We start from the raw sequence: 19,848 nt of genomic DNA on the forward strand, positions 1-19,848 counted from the left end.
TGGCCATCGATTTCCGAGATCTCAACAGAGCCACTCCAAAAGATGAGTATCCGATGCCTGTGGCAGAAACATTGATCAATGCAGCTGCTGGCCACAAGGTGTTGAGCTTCATGGATGGCAACGCCGGCTATAACCAAATCTTCATGGCTCCAGAAGATATACACAAGACCGCATTCAGAGTACCAGGGGCAGTAGGCTTGTTTGAATATGTAGTCATGACCTTTGGGTTGAAGAATGCTGGTGCAACGTACCAACGAGCCATGAACTATATATTTCACGATCTGATCGGCAAGTTGGTGGAAATCTACATCGACGACGTGGTAGTCAAATCTGTCTCCATGGAGGGACACTTGGATGATTTACGGCGCGTCCTAGACCGAACTCGGAAGTTCGGACTGAGAATGAATCCGAAGAAGTGTGCTTTTGGTGTGACGGCTGGTCAGTTCCTAGGTTTTCTGGTTCATGAACGGGGAATTGAGATCGGCCTGAAAAGTCAAGAGGCGGTGCGTACCATGCAGCCGCCCACCACGAAGAAGGAACTCCAACGTCTCATCGGCAAGATCAATTTTGTCCGACGATTCATCTCTAATCTGTCAGGACGAATCGAGCCGTTCATGACACTGGTGAAAACTAAATCTGACGACGAGTTTCATCGGGGGCGAGAACAGCGACGAGCATTTGATGAGATTAAGCGGTATCGACGACGCCGCTTTGTGCTAGCTCCGCCCCACCAAGACAGGCCGTTCTACATCTACTAGTCCGTTGCCGACACGTCCATCGCTTCGGTGGTGGTGCAACTCTACGAGGGTGTTGAAAAGGTCGTTTTCTACCTCAGCAGAAGGATGTTGGACGCGGAGACAAGGTATCCTGAGGTCGAGAAGCTTTGCCTCTGCCTGTTCTTCACCTGCACCAAGCTTCATCACATCCTTTTGACGGCAGAGATCATCGTCATATGCAAGTCAGACGTTGTCAAGCACATCTTTGTCGGCCCTGTTTTGAAAGGCCGACTTGGTAAGTGGATGTTTGCGTTGTCGAGTTCAATCTTCGGTATCAGCTGCGAAAGCGATCAAGGGGCAAGCGTTGGCCGATCTTATAGCTGAACGGATCAGTACCAATATAGCAGCACTGTCTATACGTGCATGGGCTATGTTCTTCGATGGATCGGCTTGCGACGATGGTTGTGGCATCGGCATTCTGCTCGTGTCGCCTCGGGGGGCAGCATACTCCTTTTCCATCAGACTATCTACCCCTTGCACCAACAATGTCGCGGAATATGAGGCAGTGCGTAAGGGAATGGAGTTGTTCTGGAAGCCGGGCGAAGCGAGAGCTTTTTGGAGACTCCAAGTTGGTGATTAACCAGCTCACGGATGAATATAAGTGCGAGAGTGAATCGCTTTTCCCATATTGGATGGAATGCCGTGAGTTGATGACACAGTTTCGGTACATCAACTTTAATTGGGTCCCAAGATCCCAAAACACCGAGGCCAACAATCTCGCACAAATGGCGTCAGGCTATATAGACATATCTGACGGGTCAGAAGTTCGTGCGGTTCTGGAACAGGGATGATTGGAGAGCCGAAATCTTCAATTACTTAAAAGATTCGGCTCGGGGGGCACCTAAACGGATAAGATACAAAGCCATGAAGTATGTCCTCATAGGAGACGACATGTTCTACAGGACGTTGGAAGGGTTACTACTCAAGTGCCTGGGACCAACTGAGTCTAATCGGCTCTTACATGAGGTGCATGAAGGCGCCTGTGGAACTCATCAGTCGGCTCATAAGATGAAGTGGCTAATTAGGCGATCAGGGTTTTATTGGCCCACCATGCTTGAAGATTGCTTCAAGTACTACAAGGGGTGCCAAGCGTGCCAGATGTTCGGGAAGATTCAGATGGTACCCGCATCAGCAATGAACCCTATCATCAAGCCTTGGCCGTTTCGAGGGTGGGGCATGGATATGATCGGCAAAATCCATCCGGCGTCGAGTAAAAAACATGAATGGATTTTGGTTATCACAGATTACTTCACCAAGTGGGTGGAGGCCGTCCCTATGAAGAAGGTGAAATCAGAAGATGTGATCAAGTTTGTGAAAGAACACGTCATTCATAGGTTCGGGATTCCCCAAACTATCACGACCGATGGAGGTTCGGTCTTTATTTCTAAAGAATTCAGAAAGTTCTGCGATGACATGGGGATTAAGCTGATCCGATCATCTCCATACTATGCTCAAGCCAATGGGCAAGCTGAAGCGTCCAATCAGAGCCTGATCAAGCTGATCAAGAAAAAAATTGACGAGAACCCTAGGGATTGGCATGAAAAGTTATCAGAAGCTTTGTGGGCCTACCGCATGTCGTGCCATGGAGCTATCAAAACTTCGCCGTACCAGCTCATCTATGGACAGGAAGCCGTATTACCTTGGGAAATTACGGCTGGATCAAGACGTGTCACGTTTCAGAATGATCTAACAGCTGAAGAATATGCAGCTTTGATGAGTGACACTATTGAGGATGCAACAGAACTTAGGCTTTGGTCGTTGGAGAAGATTAAAGAGAACAAAGCCAGGGTAGCTCGTGCCTACAATAAGAAGGTTAGACCAAAGGAGTTTCAAATTGGTGATCTAGTATGGGAAGCTGTGTTGCCGTTAGGAACTAGGGACAAGGCATATGGCAAATTGTCTCCTAATTGGCACGGTCCGTACAAAGTCGTCCAGGCCTTGAAGGGTAATGCATACATGCTGGAGCAGTTGGACGGCGTTAAGTTCCCAGTAGCCGTCAATGGTCAACACCTCAAGAAGTATTTCCCAAGCATGTGGGATGATGGGCAGTAAGGTATGGAGGCCGATTTTAAATCGGCCAGTAAAAAAAAAATCACAGCCGATGCGCAGACATCGACTTGAGAAAACACACGGAGACAACAGTATGCGAGTACAGCCGATGCACGGGCATCGACTTCAGAATAATAAAGCCGATACATTGCTATCAACTCTAGAGGAATAAGCTCAATTAAGCAGGTTAACGGAATCGGTTCAGACCAGAAATCATGATATTTGGGATGAATCTCCTAGTGGGTTGCTGAGGAGTTCAGTCTGCGCGTTTAAGGTTGGAGGATGGTTTGGATGTGAGTTAGACCTGTTGGTCCGCGTGAATAGGCGACGGCTTGAACTCAAATCGCATTTATAGTGCAAGCTGATGCCCTGCCATCGGCTCTCTGTACAGTGACTTCGTTCGACGATCGGTGAAATTGACAAGAAAGCAAAATTAATTGAGGAATATTTTCTTCATTAATAGCGGTATTTCTTACAAAGAAAGAGCCGATTGCTCAGGGAAGAAAGAACAAAAGCCGACTACTACTACTAGTCCCTAATCTAAGGGCCGCTGCTGCCCTCGTCGTCGTCGTCGCTGCCGCCGGCGCAGCTGCTGATAGGCTCCTCATCGGAGCTTCCGTAACCTTCTACGGGAGCCTCATCTTCCTCCTCGTCGTCATCGCTGTCGTCGTCCCACCAGACGCGGAGGCGCTTCGCTGGTGGGTAGCCTTCGAGGGAGTCGTCGTCGTCCTCCTCCGCCTCTTCTTCGGAGGAGGTGAAATCGTCCCAGGAGAAGCGGTCGTCCTCGCTCGCCGCCTCCTCTTCCCCTTCGACGAGGAATCGAAGGTCGCCCTCTCCGTCGGTCAAGGATTTGTCATCCTCTGACCAGATGGAGGAATCATGTTCCTCCTTATCCCACGTCGTTGGGGCGAGAATGTCGTGCGCCGCCAACGAGCCCCACTCCGGCGTCGGCTCGCGAGATGAGGAAGAATCGGAGAAGACCGACGAGGCGGAGGAGGAAGAAGAAGAGGACATGGCTACGGGAGATTGGGGATTTTTGGGTGCCGATGGACAGAACAGAGCAAGGGGATGAAGTGGCAAACTGCTCAGAGCGGTTAAATAAAGGGGATATAGTAGAGATTCAATGCCACAACAGTTTCCGAGTAGGCGGTGCCCAAAAAACAACGGTCAAATCACGCGTAAAAGTTGAGAAGGCAGGGCATCATGATGAAGGATGCTGCGACGGTTCTGCTCTGCCACGACATGACCCGACGAAGAGAAGCAGAGTGATTTTGGAATTATCAATTCCAAAACCAGGGGGGCATGTGTTATCACCAGAATTTGACCGAGTCAGAGGTGGGCCGCGATCAAGATGGGCTTGAAGAATATACATGGAAGAATATACGTGAATCGGCCTTATATGCAAAGTTTGGGCTAGTTTGCCCGTGTATCTGTAATATAGTAGGATACGTGTCGATTAGTTAGAGTTTGTCTCATGCACGGTTGGGATTATTCCCACGTTAGAAAGTCTACGGACTATAAATATGTATCTAGGGTTTATGGAATAAACAACAATCACGTTCACCACAAACCAATCTAGGCGCATCGCCAACTCCCTTGTCTCGAGGGTTTCTTCCGGGTAAGCATCATGCTGCCTAGATCGCATCTTGCGATCTAGGCAGTACAAGTTTATTCGTCGTTCATGCGTTGCTCGTACTGAAGCCTTTTTGATGGCGAGCAACGTAGTTATCTTAGATGTGTTAGGGTTAGCATTGTTCTTCGTATCATATGCTATCGTCGTGCAACCCTTAGACATCTTGCCGCCCTTACGCCTATCTTAGGCGTAGGGGCGGCACCCCGCTTGATCATTATTTAGTAGATCCGATCCGTTATGGTTGCTCCTTGTTCTTCAAGGATTAGTTTAATATCTGCATAGTTAGGCCTTACAAAGGGTTGGAGGATCCAGCGGCGCGTAGGGTGTAGTTTGCTAGCCCTAGACAGGATGTTCCGAGGATCAACCTCGTGTTGGTTTTTAGGCCCTGTCTAGGATCGGCTTACGATCACCGTGCGCGGCCGCGAGGCCCAATCACGAGTAGGATGTTCCGATTATGCGGTGAAAACCCTAAATCGTCGTAGATCGTTTTAGCTTTATCTTGATCAAGCAGGACCACCATATATTCGTACACCTCGTGTGAATCATGGGTGGATCGGCTCCTTGAGCCGATTCACAGGACAACCTGAGAGCCGATCGAGGCTCGTATTTAATGTTTACGTGTATGCCATGCAGGAAACTAAGCGAGGCATCTCCATCACCTTCCTGACCAGGTATAGGTCAGGTGGCACGCCCTTGCACCAGCATCGGACGTGCGTGCCGGAGTCTTTGCAGGCCGTCGCTCGGAGGGACCAGGGCCAGCCGCAGCCCTAAGTTGCTCCCGGCTCTTCTGTGTTGCCCGTCGTTGCTCGCCGGTGGGTTTCTGACCGCAACAATATAGAGATATGCATGATTTAATTTAGGCTTTCGGTTAAATTTTATGTTTAGGTAGTTTCAGATTTCTGTTTGCAACTATTGGAAGAAGTAAAATCTCTTCTTCTGACCTTTTTACTGAATAAGAATGTTTCTACATTATATATTCAAAACAGAGATGGTGCTCAAAGTACAAGGTGGCCAGGTAGAAATAGGCTGTGATAACTTCTTTGATACATGCATTCGTGCATCTCGCACTCCATAACAAGGTATATTTCTTTTATCTGTGTACAGACCGCAAGTTCAAAAGTGAGTTTCAAGCAAGGCTATATAATGTTAAGTATAAATATCATTGATTTTCTTGTATATTTTAGGAAACAGAGTTGGCAAGTAGAAAAGCAATTTGGCTTGTCTTTTTGATGTTCGGCAAACTTGTGATTTGTACTGCACTATTTTCTTAACTAATTATGTTCAGAAACTTTTTCAGTCAATGAATTAATTGGTTGTATTGTTTACCGCAGAAAAATGAGAGCAGTTGTGTTTGTTCAGTGTGAGGGATTATTCTTGGCTAAGGATTTTTGTACCGCAGCAAGTTCGGCAAGTTGGCCAAGCCGCAGGTGCCTGACATGGGACAGGAACCTCCACGGACTGCACATAAAAAAATTATTCTAATGTAAATACGTCTCATTATTTATTCAATCCATGTAGTTCTATTTGTGATTAAAAGTTAAAATCTACTCTAACAAAAACCCTTCTGGTCAGAACCATGATGAGTTTGTTAGAGACAGCTCTTTCTTAATTTTACCAACAAGTGCTTCAGAAAATCCGATTGATATCAAGGATCGAGAATTCGGAATCAGCCTTGACGGTCGAGGGTGGCTGAATGGCAGGAGCAAGAAGATGTTGGAGTGGCAGGCCAGTGAGGCCCAAGTTGGTGCCTTGCAGCTGCATGCAAAGGCTTATCAAAGTCAGAGGTAAGCATCACCAAAGTTAATGAACATGACGTACTGCTGCTTCTTCTCTAGCTTCCAGTTACATGAAGAACTACAACTGCATTTTCTTGATTTGCTATCACTTGGATGTATCTGCTTTTTTTTAGATATGGGAACATCGCCCCAGCCTCTGCATCAATAGATGCACACGGTTTTTTCTTATTAAACGCAAGTACGAAGTTACAGAGTATCCATTATTACAATCAAGGGAAAGCTAAGATCGACACATGAATCAACCATAAGAAAATGCAACATGTAGAGAAGCTATCCATTTGCTATTCTATTAGCATGTCGCCATCCAGTAGCCTGGAAAAAGAAGTCCTGAGCAACCATTAGCATCCGGTTGCATCCAGTAACCATATCCTGCCGTAGGTCCGGCGGGAGAAGCAAAACCCATTGTTGGATCCATTGAGCAGCTCGTCGGATAACCTGCAAAAAATTAGTCCCAGTATATTTATTAAAAATGATATCATTCCTAGTCCTCCAAATGGACCAACATAGCGCTGAAACTCCAATCCGAATCATCTGTTTATCTTTCTTGTTTACACCATTCAGCCATCTACCAAACATATTAGTAACATTTGCTGGTGGGGGGATGTTATAAGAGAAAAACACCATTTGCCAAATAATTTTTGCAAACGGACAATGAACGAACAAATGATTAACGGTTTCAGTAGAATCACAAAAACAACACTTTTGACATCCATTCCACTTCCGTTTGGCTAAGTTATCCTTAGTAAGAAGCACTTTATTACCAAGGAACCACATAAAAATCTTGATTTTCAAAGGAATCTTTAGTTTCCACAAATATTTGCGAAGATAAATAGTATGTCCATTCATCAAATCAAGGTACATAGACTTCACTGAAAATAAACTAGACTCTGTGAGTTTCCAAACAAACACATCAGGTTGATCATTCAAGGTCACTGTCATTAGTTGTTGACAAAGGTTGAGCCATTGTAACCATTTGTTGTCATTCAATCCTCTTCTAAATGAAATATTCAAAGGTGTAGTTTCCAAAACTGTTGAGACTAGGACATTTTTATGTTGAACAATATTATACAATGCCGGGTATTGTTGGCTGAGAGGTGTATTTCCCAACCATACATCCTCCCAGAAATGCACAGTACTTCCATTCCCCAATTTAAAAAATCCCCGGTTAAAAAAATCAGCTTTAACATGCATAAGACTCTTCCAGAAGGGTGAATCAGTTGGCTTACATTCAGCTTGTGACAAAGTTTGATTCTTCAGGTATTTATTTTGCAACAGTTGCTGCCACATACCCTCCTCGGAAAGAAGTTTAAATAGCCATTTACTGAGTAGACATTTATTTTTTAATTCTAGTACCTCAATTCCTAGCCCCCCTTGGTCCTTAGGTCGGCACAAAATATTCCACTTAGAGAGCCTATACTTTTTCATATTATCATCAGATTGCCAAAAAAAATTGATCGATAAAAATCTAGTCGTTTCCTTACCCCAACTGGGACTTCCAAAAAAGATAACATAAACATTGGCAAGCTTGTAAGAACCGAATTGATCAAGACCAGTCTGTCTCCATAAGACAACATTTTCCCACGCCAACAACTTAGTTTAGATGCAAAGCGATTCTCTACAGGGTTCCATTCTGCATTTCGGAGTGTCCTATAATGAATAGGAATACCCAGATATCTAAAAGGCAAAGTTCCAGATTCACATCCAAAAATATCTCTGTATTGGTGCTCCATCTCCTTCGCTCTACCAAAACAGAAAATTTCACTCTTATGAAAGTTTATCTTTAGTCCCGATAATTGTTCAAAAATTGATAGAATAAGTTTCATATTAATGGCTTTAACCGTATCATGTTTCATAAATAGAATCGTATCATCCGCATATTGTAGAATAGAAATTCCCCCATCTATTAAGTGTGGTATAAGACTTCCAACTTTCCCCTCTTCTTTAGCCCGTGCAATAAGGATAGCCAACATATCTAGCCCGTGCAATAAGGATAGCCAACATATCTGCTGTAATATTGAAAAGTATCGGTGAGATCACCTTGTCGCAAACCTTTCCTAGTTTGAAAATTGTGACCAATATCATCATTTACTTGGATGTATCTGCTACCGACTCACGTTTAAGCAAATGCAGAGATCCAACTAGAAACCAATCATGATTTAATTTAGAGATTTAAGAAGGCTTTGTTTTTTAGCAGATGGAATGATTATACCTTGATTATATGCCACAGTTGTGAGAATAGGTAAAGGCGATGTATACATCAATGCTTCAGCATTTCAGTTGCTTTAGAGGTTTAAAACTAATCTACCGTGGTATATGTCAAATTTGCGAGAACGGATGTACTAATCTACCGTGGTATAGTGACATAAAAGGGAATAAAATAGGCAATGTCTTGCGACATCACACGTGTACTGATGTTGTGTGATTTTATTAATGGAAATTGCTAACATTAAGTAGCGCAACTATTTTTTGCCAACTAAGGTCTATTAATCTAGATGAAATTCCTAGAGGGTTATGATCTCACCTCGACATTGTTCATCATTAAAGTTGTGCCCTCCCTGGAGGAACTATGCTTGACAATATGTTCCTGTTCTTCCGGTCGTTAAGAAATTACATATGACTATTGCTTTTCATTGAGCTATGTATGGTGCTTGGGTATTGTTTGTCTTTATGAAGAAAAATAAGATAAATCTGAATTTAGGTTGGGTATAGGGTCTATTGCTTGTGGGGATTAACATGATATATAAATTCAGAGCTTCAATACCAATCTTGACATACGATAAATATTACTACCTATGAAATCAGAGATTATTCTTGACATGTTGCATTCAATGTTGTGTAGGAAAAAAGTATTAGCACTATGCCTTGCATGCTCCAATTTGCATTGAAAGAACTTCCAGTAATTAAGTTGTGCTCCCTAATGTTTTTTTATCATTGAGTTTACAGTTAGGACAGGTGTGGAACTTGCGGCAGAAGGGTAACAAGAAGACCTAGAACTTGAAACCATGCACAAAAATATTGTCTTGCTATTGCGTTCGATATTATCATGTTGTAGTATATCATGATATCCTTGATTTATTTTGAATTTTTATAGTGAGTTATGAATTACATATGTGCATTGAGAAATAAAATTTAAAGACCCGTGGCAACGCACGGGCATTTGTACTAGTAATTCTAAAAAGACTTCATTCTCAAGGATGGTTTAATAAAATACCTTTTGATCTTACCATATGCCTTCTCGAAGTCATTTTTAAAGATTACCCCATTCATTTTTTTCTGGTGTAGTTTGTCTACCGTCTCATGAAGGGTCACCAGCTTGTCAAGGATGTCACATAGAATTATAATTAATGGTGAACCTTCATGAGATTCAAGGATCTTTAATTGTGAAGAGTTTGAGGCTAACATTTAATACAACATAGTTAGAAACTATAGGAGATTTGAAAGGCCCTAAGCTTAGGGAGACGACAAAAACGATATTCATATCATCTGGTATCAGCGAGTTCTTTTTCCAAGTCATGATTTCAAATATGTGTGAGCAGACCGGAGTTCCTTCTACTGACTTAGCTCAAAAAACTTGAAATAACACATGAGGAGGACCAGAAGTGCGAGGAGGTCGCCTAGTGGCTTGAATCGCACATGGGGTACCTGAAGGCGTTGAAGGATGTCCCACGTGTATGCCCAAAATCTTGTTCCCGAGAAACTTCGAGCAATCGGAACTAGCCCTACTCATGCCTCTTATTTCTATTGTTGTGTTAAACAAAATATGCTTACAATGGGGAACTCGCAAGGCATGGGGATAATTTGTTGAGTTATGGGTCGATCTAGAGCTTAGACATGTGGTGTGTGTCATTGATGGAGATGGTGTGTGTAGACTATCATGATATTGTCATCATCCACATCCCCTTAAGTAGGAATTGTCTTTGGGTGCACTACATCCTGTCATGTGTGGAAAGTCTTGATATATCTTCCTTGGTACGCTCATATTTCGACTCCAGCTCTCCTAGGAGTAGGTACTTCACACCGAGCAATTTGGTGGAGCCGCGTAGTGGGTTCCTAGGCCTTGATGTATACAAGCTGGATTGGGCACTTTTACATTGTAGTAGTATGGGTCTGACCAAGATATTGTCGACACAACATAACTTCAAGAGATATTTGAGACATCAAGGATACATACATCAAAATTATTAAGCAAAAAAATATAAAGATAAGAACATGGCCCGCCAAAGTGACCATCCACTCGCAATAGCAGGAAACAACCATCACCAATTGAAATACCAAGAATGCAAAATAAGTTCTTGAACATCAACGTTTCCATGAAGAAAAGAATGCACAAGCGCCATCGTCACCCTATCCAACCACCAAAGTTAGATCATAGGTTTTCACCTTAGAGAAGGTCTAAGAAATCTCTAGACAATGCCTTCAATAAGAAAAGGATAAATATCCGCCCTTGCCAAGCCCAACCAATGAAGCTGAAACATAAGGTTTTTAGCTCAGAAATATGGACTTGGTAATCAAACAGAAAAACCAGAATGAAGCCAACCTGTGATGCCGCTTCCATTCAACGAGAATCCCTTGTACAAGGCACTGACCAGAAGGGCTGCAGTCACCACATGCACAATTTTGACATGAAAATGACTATACAATCGAACACATGCATGTTCACGCAGAACGTGCTGCAAACCAACATCTTCGACCCCATCCATTGCATACCAATTGCCATTGACTAGGATGTCTCACTTTGCCACAAACCAATCATGTGTCCTAGCTGACGTCGTGAATTCATATTGCCCACACCAAGTGGATCCTTCTATATATGCTACCAAGGGTGCATCAAGAAGCACCATAGTTGCCAAAAAATCTATTGTTGCAGGCCTCTTCATAACAACAGAGCACCCAGAAATGTTACAACACCCTTCAACGGTTTTAAAAAGGCCGACGAGCGCCTACAACCAGCCATCAGGAGTCACACCATCGGAAGATACAATAGGCCGGCAAGCGAAGCCCACTACACCTCGTGTGAGAGTCCGATCTGTGTTGGGGCGCAGTGTTGCGAACGCTGCAATCTCATTCATGGTAACATTCACACCTTAGTCGGGAGAGTGCATGTAGGATTTGCTGATGTCGTGGGAGGGTTTCATGGTCCTCCTAGTAGACAACCACACACGATCCTGACCCATCCTCTGCTGCTTCCTAGAGCATCTTCATGCAACAACCATGTCAACAATTTTTATTGTGAGAGCCCAAAGCTAGCTCCAGCTGCCGCGGGCACCCTGTTGTGCATCTTGGTGATGAACGACTCTAGGGCGCGTCTCTCTCGTTTATCTCGCAGAGGCTACACCTCCTGGATTGGATTAGGGACAGTGGCATTGTGGAGTGGGTGGGCGGGAGAGGCACACCGCCACCGACCACAATCGTTTGTCGGACTATGCAATTGCAGACCCATGTGCAATTCTCATATGAACAAATTACGATGTATATCTAACTTAATTCTTAGTCGACCTAGAACTAGCAAAATGGTTTATTTATAATCAAAACATCCATTGCAGTATTCCCAGAAATTTGCAAAGAAAAGATAACCCAAGGGAGATGGAGTTGTGGTATAACAACAATCACCAAATTAGACATGTTCGTTTCAAGTGATACGTCAAGCAACTCAGATACATTCAGCTGTCATGACAATTCATAATGAAAAGAAATTTTCAAATAGCCATGTGGCGGATCCAGCCCATTTCTCTAGGGTAGGACTGACCTTACTTGGGTAGATTTTCTTTTAAAAAGAATCCTTTTATATAGCTGATATATGGGCCAGACTAAATCTTAGGGTGAACACCGCCCCACCCTTTCAACCAGCTGGCTTCGCCACAACCATATCATAAGTATATACACGATAGTTGATGTATTTGTTATGTTATGCTAGTTTCAAACATTTCTTTTCAGGAAAAAGCAGTAGGAAACGGTGGCAAAAGTAGAAAAGGCAGCTTGATTCAAGCATAGCTGTCTTGACTTTATCAACAAGCAGACCACTTTATAAAATTAAGAATTATGAAGTTACAGGAAAACAGAAAGCCTAACAAATGCAGTGGACCAGATGAAGCCTGAATGGCATCAGAACTGGCCCTACTTCTCACCTTGATTCAATCCCCGGACCCAGCAAAAACATCAACGACTCCACATAAATTCCACCACTGTGATGGGGACCTCCTGAGGAGTGGCCTTCCACGCGGAGCTCCCTTCAAATTCAATTGAAACATGAGCCCGGGAAATTTTCAACGACACTTCACTCAATTAGCCTTAATGAAGGATCTAAACAGAAAAAAGTTGTTTGTACTCACCTCTGTGCTAGAGTTATCATTAACTTTGTCAGCTTCAGCTTCACCTTCAGAACTCTCCCGTGAGACCACCTCTTGGGTGCTGCCGCCATTTGCAGAATCAGCAAGTGCCCGTGTTGCTGTCTGATGGTTTTCGATGAAATCACATGCTACACTCGCTGGATCAGATGCTGCACCTATGTTGTTCTCAGTAGCCTCTTCCTGCCTATCATCTGCACAATCATTATCACGAGGAGACGGAGCATCTGAAAAGACTGTATCGTCACAAACAGAACAAAGTGACAGCTCTGATGTTTCATTCTCGTTGCTGAAACCATGCATTTCATTTGAAGCAGCTACACTTTGCTCTGTGCCTGCCTCAGTAATCGGGATTTCTGGCACGCGCTGCTCATCAAAATCTTCCAGAGTCGCTACACTATCAACAAGGAATTCTAGCACACTCTCTGCATTTTCTTGTTCGGTACTCTCATCTTTTGCTGAAATCCTACCATGGGCTGAACCAGCTGAAGAGGCCAATAGTCCGACTATCTCATCTTTTGCAAAAGAACTGTCAAGTGGCTGATCTGTTGTTTCATGCTTGTCAATGAAATCAATAATACCGTGTGGAGTACAATCTGATAACTCCTTCCTATCTTCAAAATGATCTTCACCATATTCTGCATTTGTGTCACTAATATAATGATGAGGTGAAGTATTTGATGGTACAACCATATTTTGATTGGTTCCAACAGGAAAGTCGGATGACATCTCAATCACTTCGTTCATGTCAGGCAAATCGTGAATTTGAGCTGAATTAAGGGAATATACATATGGAGATGAATCACCTGATTCGCTCCCGCTGACCAACCTGATGTTGTGTTCATCCACAAAACCATCAGCCGGATCTACCTCGTGCCTTGCAGAAAATCCCTTCAAATCGTCATCCGGTTCTACCTCTGTGGCAGTCTCAAAGGTGCTCAATTTTTTGACAAATTTGTCATTGCTGGTAGGCACCTCGCAGTTGAGGGAAGCACCAGAGGAAAGAATCCTTGATATGTTGGGAGATACTTCAGACAATCCATCAACATGCACCTCTTTTATCTCCAGCTTTTTAGCACAATCTACGGATGTAGCCGGATCACCAGCCAGCAGCTCCGCCGCATGCTTCACAGCTTTCCCTTTCGCCTCACGCTTTCCTCGTTGCCCACAGTCTTCCCTGAGATGATTATCGACGACATCGCCGCTGGCACGGCGAAAGCTGCCGTTCTTGAAAGATCGCCGCTGGTCGCTATCCTTGTTCAGGAGGTGATTATCGACATCGCCACTGGCACGGCCAAAGCTGCCGTTCTTGAAGGATCCATGATCACTATCCTTGTTCAAGAGGTAGGCAACGAAATAGAGCAAGGTGAACCAAACAAACGACACCACAAAGGCAAGCACGACGAAGAACAGAACAAGAGGAATCAGCACGCAAGAGAACAAGGAGAAGCGAGGCAACCACCGGAGAAGGGAGAAGGAACAGACCCGCTTTCGCGGCAGGTGGTAGTGGACGTGGAAATGGCGGCATCTGCAGCCGTGACCTCCCGTTTCCCCTCTCAGCTTCCTCCTGCCAAAGCTCAAAGCCATTTTAGCTGGAAGAGGCAATCCTTCAGCAGCAGAAACGGCAGCGAAAAAGCGTGGCTTGTGTTCTCTCCGTTTGCTTTTCTGGCTTGTCGAAAGGCACAAAATCGTACTGAGTAATAATCAGGACGACTCTTGTTATGCGTGATGGTGCAGTATTTGAAAGCTTCCACTATTGGGACCCGCCAAGAAGATTTCAAGCTGAGACAGGAGGCAAACACGAGTTCATGGCTTACAAAGCCCTTGTCTTCTGATTATGATGGGTCGGGTAAAGTTGGGTCATGGATGCCTATCAGCAGCAAGTGTATTCAGAAAGAATGCAAGGAAATTGACATTGGGGCCATAATATTATCCATCGGAATGGGATTAGATTCTAGTGTCACGGCTGGCCGACCGGTGCAATTACATGTACACTTATATATGAGTATGTAAGTTCTTTTTTTTAAAACCAAGCATTTATGCAAGCTTCAAATGTAGGATTAATAATTCATTTTCTGCCATATGTAAGGACATATATGGCGAAACAAAGAGAATTAATTATAATTCATGCTTTCTAGCTTACCAGTGAAGAATGATGCCTCGTATCCTTGTTTTTCCTACAAGCTCAAAATATGATTGTTCATATTTATATAAGGCATCATATTGGCAGTTATATGTATAGATAGTCATCAAGACTTTCATGCTCCATGTCAAAGTCAAATCAATCTTGCAAAAAAAAAACTTATAATCCTACCGTTGCATTTTTATATCTCTCCTCTTTTTAATATTTAAGATTTCAAACAACTGTCGATGAAGGGACATCTCAAAATGAGCATAACATTAGAGCAACTCATTCTAACTCCCACTTATTAAGTCATGGCTTTTCAATACCTTCTTCGGTTCATTATCTTTCAAGAACTTGTACTTATTAGTAATGAGATCATGCTAAAACATTTTAAACCTGACTTAGAAGAATTAAGAACACTCTTATGAGGAGCATTTATATTTTTTGTGCAAAGATGCTAATGGAGGTATTTTACCCGTCATAACATTGTTGTTACAGACGTTTAATCAACTCATAGCCAAAATCTGAGAATTCTCTCGTGGTAGATCGTTTAAAGGTCAGCGGAGTTTTCCTCAGTGGGGTATGCCACACATAAAGTAGTATCTCATTTTATTTATGTGTTTTTGCACTAGTACAGATTGGGCCTTCACATACGGCTGAAATGGCCTATCGCACACGATAAACCTACCCCGTAACTATTCAAGGGTAGGTGATACGTCAAAGGTGCGACACGTGTTGAACCGTGTGCGATGGACATCCTTTCACACACGATTTTTTTGATCAAACCATGTGCGAATATGACGACCTTCACAAACGACTTTTATCTTATAAGTATGTGTGTTTCGTACGGTCGCAAACGTTTTGTGTTTCTAGTCGTATGTGTTCATCTTATTTCGCACATGAACTAGTAGTACCCGCAGCAGATGTGTGCTCAGCTTAACACTCATGGAAGTATGGTACAAAGCTCAATCATATTCAGTACACGTCTAATACATCATATCTATAGATAGCATTACATATAGTAGAAATAGATAAAAAAGAAGAAGAGAATGTGTGGTTTTTCTTAGTTACATCTTCGTCTCCGCGATGATGATGTACCTTGCAAGGATATCGGTAGCATCACCATCAACTTGGAGCACATTGAAGAGCATAATCCAGTCATGATACTGCTTCTCCCTTATAGGTAGAAGCTGCAACCTGCAAGTATTGCTCAAAGGATCTGAAAATACAACTCAATATGTTTTTCAATGTGAGAATGCTGTACACAAATAAAAATAATTATCACATATGCCAATTGAAATAACTAGTCACCTACGTGCAACTGCATATGGCATGGTACAAGGCAGAAGGAAGGATGTGAGCTTCGACCTCCTTATTTTTTTACAGCCAAGGTGTTTGCCAAAACGACATGACCAGACCGTGCATGTTTCTGCACAGAAAATTATCCTATATTTTTCGTCTTGTAATCTGCAGTCATATGGTTAGGGAATATACCGGCATAACATAGGGCTGTAAATAAGAACAGGGAGCAACAATATGACGTAGTATGCATCTTCTTGCCTTGTTCTTATGCAGTGTTTTCAAAATAAGATCCCTATTATACAAGTATAGAATAAAAAGACATTATTATAGATGGTAATACACAAACGGCCTAATATATATGTAGATGTAACACCGAATCCCCTCGCTGGCGCTCGCTCGCTCGAGCGATCGTTTTCTGCTAGCGCGGAGCGCTCGCGCGATAGCGCGACACAATTCCCTTTGTATCACGTAGTATTTTAATTGCGTTCACACGTGTTCACACTAACAGCGCGTATTACTACTTTGCAAGTTGCATGCAGCCAAGAGCGTTCACACTGCATGCATGCACATGCACAGAGCATCTCATGGATTTGCATTTAATGACCCAACTTTTCAGCACTCTTTCATAAGTTGTTGCATGCATACACATAGCATATCACTCTTTTTCTTCAGCACGAGGCAGACTCTCAATTCTCTTTTTGCAATTCCCTTTTGGGTTTTTTCCGTACGTAATTCATATTTAATGGGGTCCTTTTGCAATTCCCTTTTTCGGGTCAGTGGTTTTTAAGGGGGAAAATAACGGGTGGGAAGATCCACTTGCAACTCAAATGAACTACCACTTGCTACTCAAATTAAGTACTGTTTTAAGTTGTAAGCTAACAAAAGTTGCTAAAAAATTCTAAATGAAAATTACTTTTTAGGGTTGCTAGGTATTTATATTTACCGTTGATAAATAACGGGGCACCGGGTTGATAACTTGTAAACAAAAAAAGAGTCGCTACATATTTTAAATTAAATTAATTTTTTAGGGTTGATATTTATTTATATTTACCATTGATAAATAGCGGGTCAACGGGTTGATAGCTTCTAAATTAAAAGAGAGTCGCTAAAATATTCTAAATGAAATACTTTTTAGGGTTATTATTTATTTATATTTATCGTTGATAAATAACGAGGCACCGGGTTGATAGCTTGTAAAATAAAAAAATGTTCGCTAAAATATTCTAAATGGAATACTTTTTAGGGTTGGTAGTTATTTATAATTACCATTGATAAATAACGGGGAACCGGGTTGATAACTTGTAAACTAAAAAGAGTCGCCAAAATATTCGAAATAAAATTAGATTTTTAGGGTTGGTAGTTATTTATATTTACTGTTGATAAATAACAGGACATCGGGTTGATAGCTTCTAAACTAAAAAAAAATCGCTAAACTGTTTCAAATAAAATTAACTTTGGGGTTGATAATTTTATACATTTACCGTTGATCACTCAAGTATAGAGGGGTTGATTATTCAGATAGAGAGGGTTGATAACTTTTAGCCCGAAAAAAAGTTTCTCGAAACATATCAACATGGGTGCTAGTTTTGAAGATCTCGTCGAGACGGATTTATTGGTGAAAGCGAATCTTAATTTGGAGTTATCGTTTGAAAGTTAAAACGTTTTGAATTTACAAATTTGGAAAAGATTCCGCTGACATCAGCATATTCGTCTATTTGTGCATGCATGCAGAACTTTTCCTCAATAGCCTACACCAGGTTGACAATTTTATACATTTAACGTTGATCACTCAAGTACGGAGGGGTTGATTATTCAGATATAGAGGGTTGATAACTTTTAGCCCGAAAAAAAGTTTCTCGAAACATATCAACATGGGTGCTAGTTTTGAAGATCTCGTCGAGACCGACTCATAGGTGAAAGCGAATCTTAATTTAGAGTTGTCGTTTGTGAGATAAAACGTTTTGAATTTGCAAATTTGGGAAACATTCCGCTGACATCAGCAGATTCGTCTATTTGTGCATGCATGCAGAACTTTCCCTTAATAGGCTGCACCAGGTTGATAATTTTATACATTCACCGTTGATCACTTAAATACGGCGGGGTTGATTATTCAAACAGAGAGGGTTGATAACTTTTAGCCCGAAAAAAAATTTCTCGAAACATATCAACATGGGTGCTAGTTTTGAAGATCTCGTCGAGACGGATTTATTGGTGAAAGCGAATCTTAATTTGAAGTTGTCGTTCGAAAGTTAAAACGTTTTGAATTTTTAAATTTGGAAAAGATTCCGTTGACATCAGCAGATTCGTCTTTTTGTGCATGCATGCAGAACTTTCTCTCAATAGCACGCATGTAGGGTTGATAATTTTATACATTTAAGGTTGATCAGTAAAGTACGGAGGGGTTGATTATTCAAATAGAGAGGGTTGATAACTTTTAGCCAGAAAAAAAAGTTTGTCGAAACATATTAACATGGGTGCTAGTTTTGAAGATCTCGTCGAGACGGATTTATTGGTGAAAACAGATCTTAAATCGGAGTTGTCGTTTGTGAGATAAAACGTTTTGAATTTTCAAATTCGAAAAGATTCTCGCTTACGTCATCAAATTCGTCTGTTTCTACATGCATGCAAAACTTTCCTCAATTGCCTGCACTACAGTCCAAAATTTGCCAAAAATGGAAAAACAAATTGGTTTGGAAACTGATCGCTCATTTTCTCCCTAGCGCTCGTGCGCTAGCTAGGGGTGCCCATGTAACGGAGTATAGATGTGAAGTAATTAAAAATTTATATTATACAAGTTAAGTTAACAAATAATCTATAGATGTGAAGTAATTAAAAAATACCACATTCGGTACATATATTCTATAGCCAGATCTAAACTACAAGACTATCCTAATAGTAAACTAAATAAAAAATAAACCGTGCATTAATATATCTAACAAGTTAACCAAATAACAAGTTAACAAATCAACCGCATTTGAAGAATTTAAAAAAGTAGAATGATTGATTTAACAACCTGCTTTGCAAGGGAGTATCGGCAGCGCCGGTACCTACTAGGCCGGGAAGCCGTGCATCTCCACCGGCCCGTGCCGATGAACAAGACGTGACGACGCATATGCAGCGCATCGTTGACGTGGATGTACATCGCACAAGCGATGCAACACTTCACCGGCGTTAGCTCCGACCAGATGCATGCGCCTTTTGGTATAGCCAGCAAGCACAAAATAGGAAGTGGCGGCTGTTGTGGGGTCTGATGTGTGGTCCGACGATGCTTGATCCCCTTTTATAAGATAGGGTTCCATTGAATGGGTCCTGACGGGCCCTGAACATCGCACACGGGAATTTGGGAGAAAACCGTGTGCGACATTCACAAACGACGGATCCCGGAGAAACCGTTTGGGACATTTTTGCACACATTTCGACTATTGGAAAGAGTATGCGATGTGATAATCTTCGCAAACGATAAATAACAGGAAAATCGCGCGAGAAAAGTATGCACATAATTGGGATGTTTTCTAAATATATATAAATTTACAAACTATAAGACACACCAGAAGGACATTCCATACATTTACATATATATTTAGATGCTAAATCTACTCGTCGTTTTCCGGGATGATGATGATATCGACAGCGCGGCTATCTCCGCGCGCTCTCTGTCTTCCTCGCATTTGTACGCGAATGACGCCAGGAGAACCTCCTTCTCCTCCTCCTCGGCATGCCACTCTAACACCTTCCACCAATGTAGCTGCGGTGACTCGTCTTCTTTGCTCGCAGTCGCAGCGTATTCATCGTCCTCCATATTTCTTTCGCCTTCGTTGTTGTC

At 42.4% G+C, this 19,848-nt stretch overlaps 1 protein-coding gene across 1 annotated transcript; it reads right to left on the minus strand.

The window, feature by feature from the left end:
- Window positions 1-12,250: 12,250 nt before the first annotated feature.
- On the minus strand, window positions 12,251-14,401 carry LOC127297336 (uncharacterized). The gene is made up of 2 exons (XM_051327640.2): window positions 12,584-14,401; window positions 12,251-12,481 (listed from the first exon to the last, which is right to left on the minus strand). Exons 1-2 carry the CDS (start codon window positions 14,183-14,185, stop codon window positions 12,386-12,388), a joined length of 1,698 nt encoding a protein of 565 aa, XP_051183600.1. The 5' UTR covers window positions 14,186-14,401; the 3' UTR covers window positions 12,251-12,385.
- Between the last annotated feature and the right edge of the window lie 5,447 nt (window positions 14,402-19,848).

Source organism: Lolium perenne, chromosome 1 (genome assembly GCF_019359855.2).
Source record: "Lolium perenne isolate Kyuss_39 chromosome 1, Kyuss_2.0, whole genome shotgun sequence".
Classification (NCBI taxonomy): Eukaryota; Viridiplantae; Streptophyta; class Magnoliopsida; order Poales; family Poaceae; genus Lolium; species Lolium perenne.

Excerpts from the sequence above, each read along its gene's own strand:
- LOC127297336 (XM_051327640.2), bottom strand. The coding sequence starts at position 14,185 with ATGGCTTTGAGCTTTGGCAGGAGGAAGCTGAGAGGGGAAACGGGAGGT. Across the intron at positions 12,482-12,583 it reads ATGATAACTCTAGCACAGAG|GGAGCTCCGCGTGGAAGGCC; the intron begins GTGAGTACAAAC and ends TTGAATTTGAAG.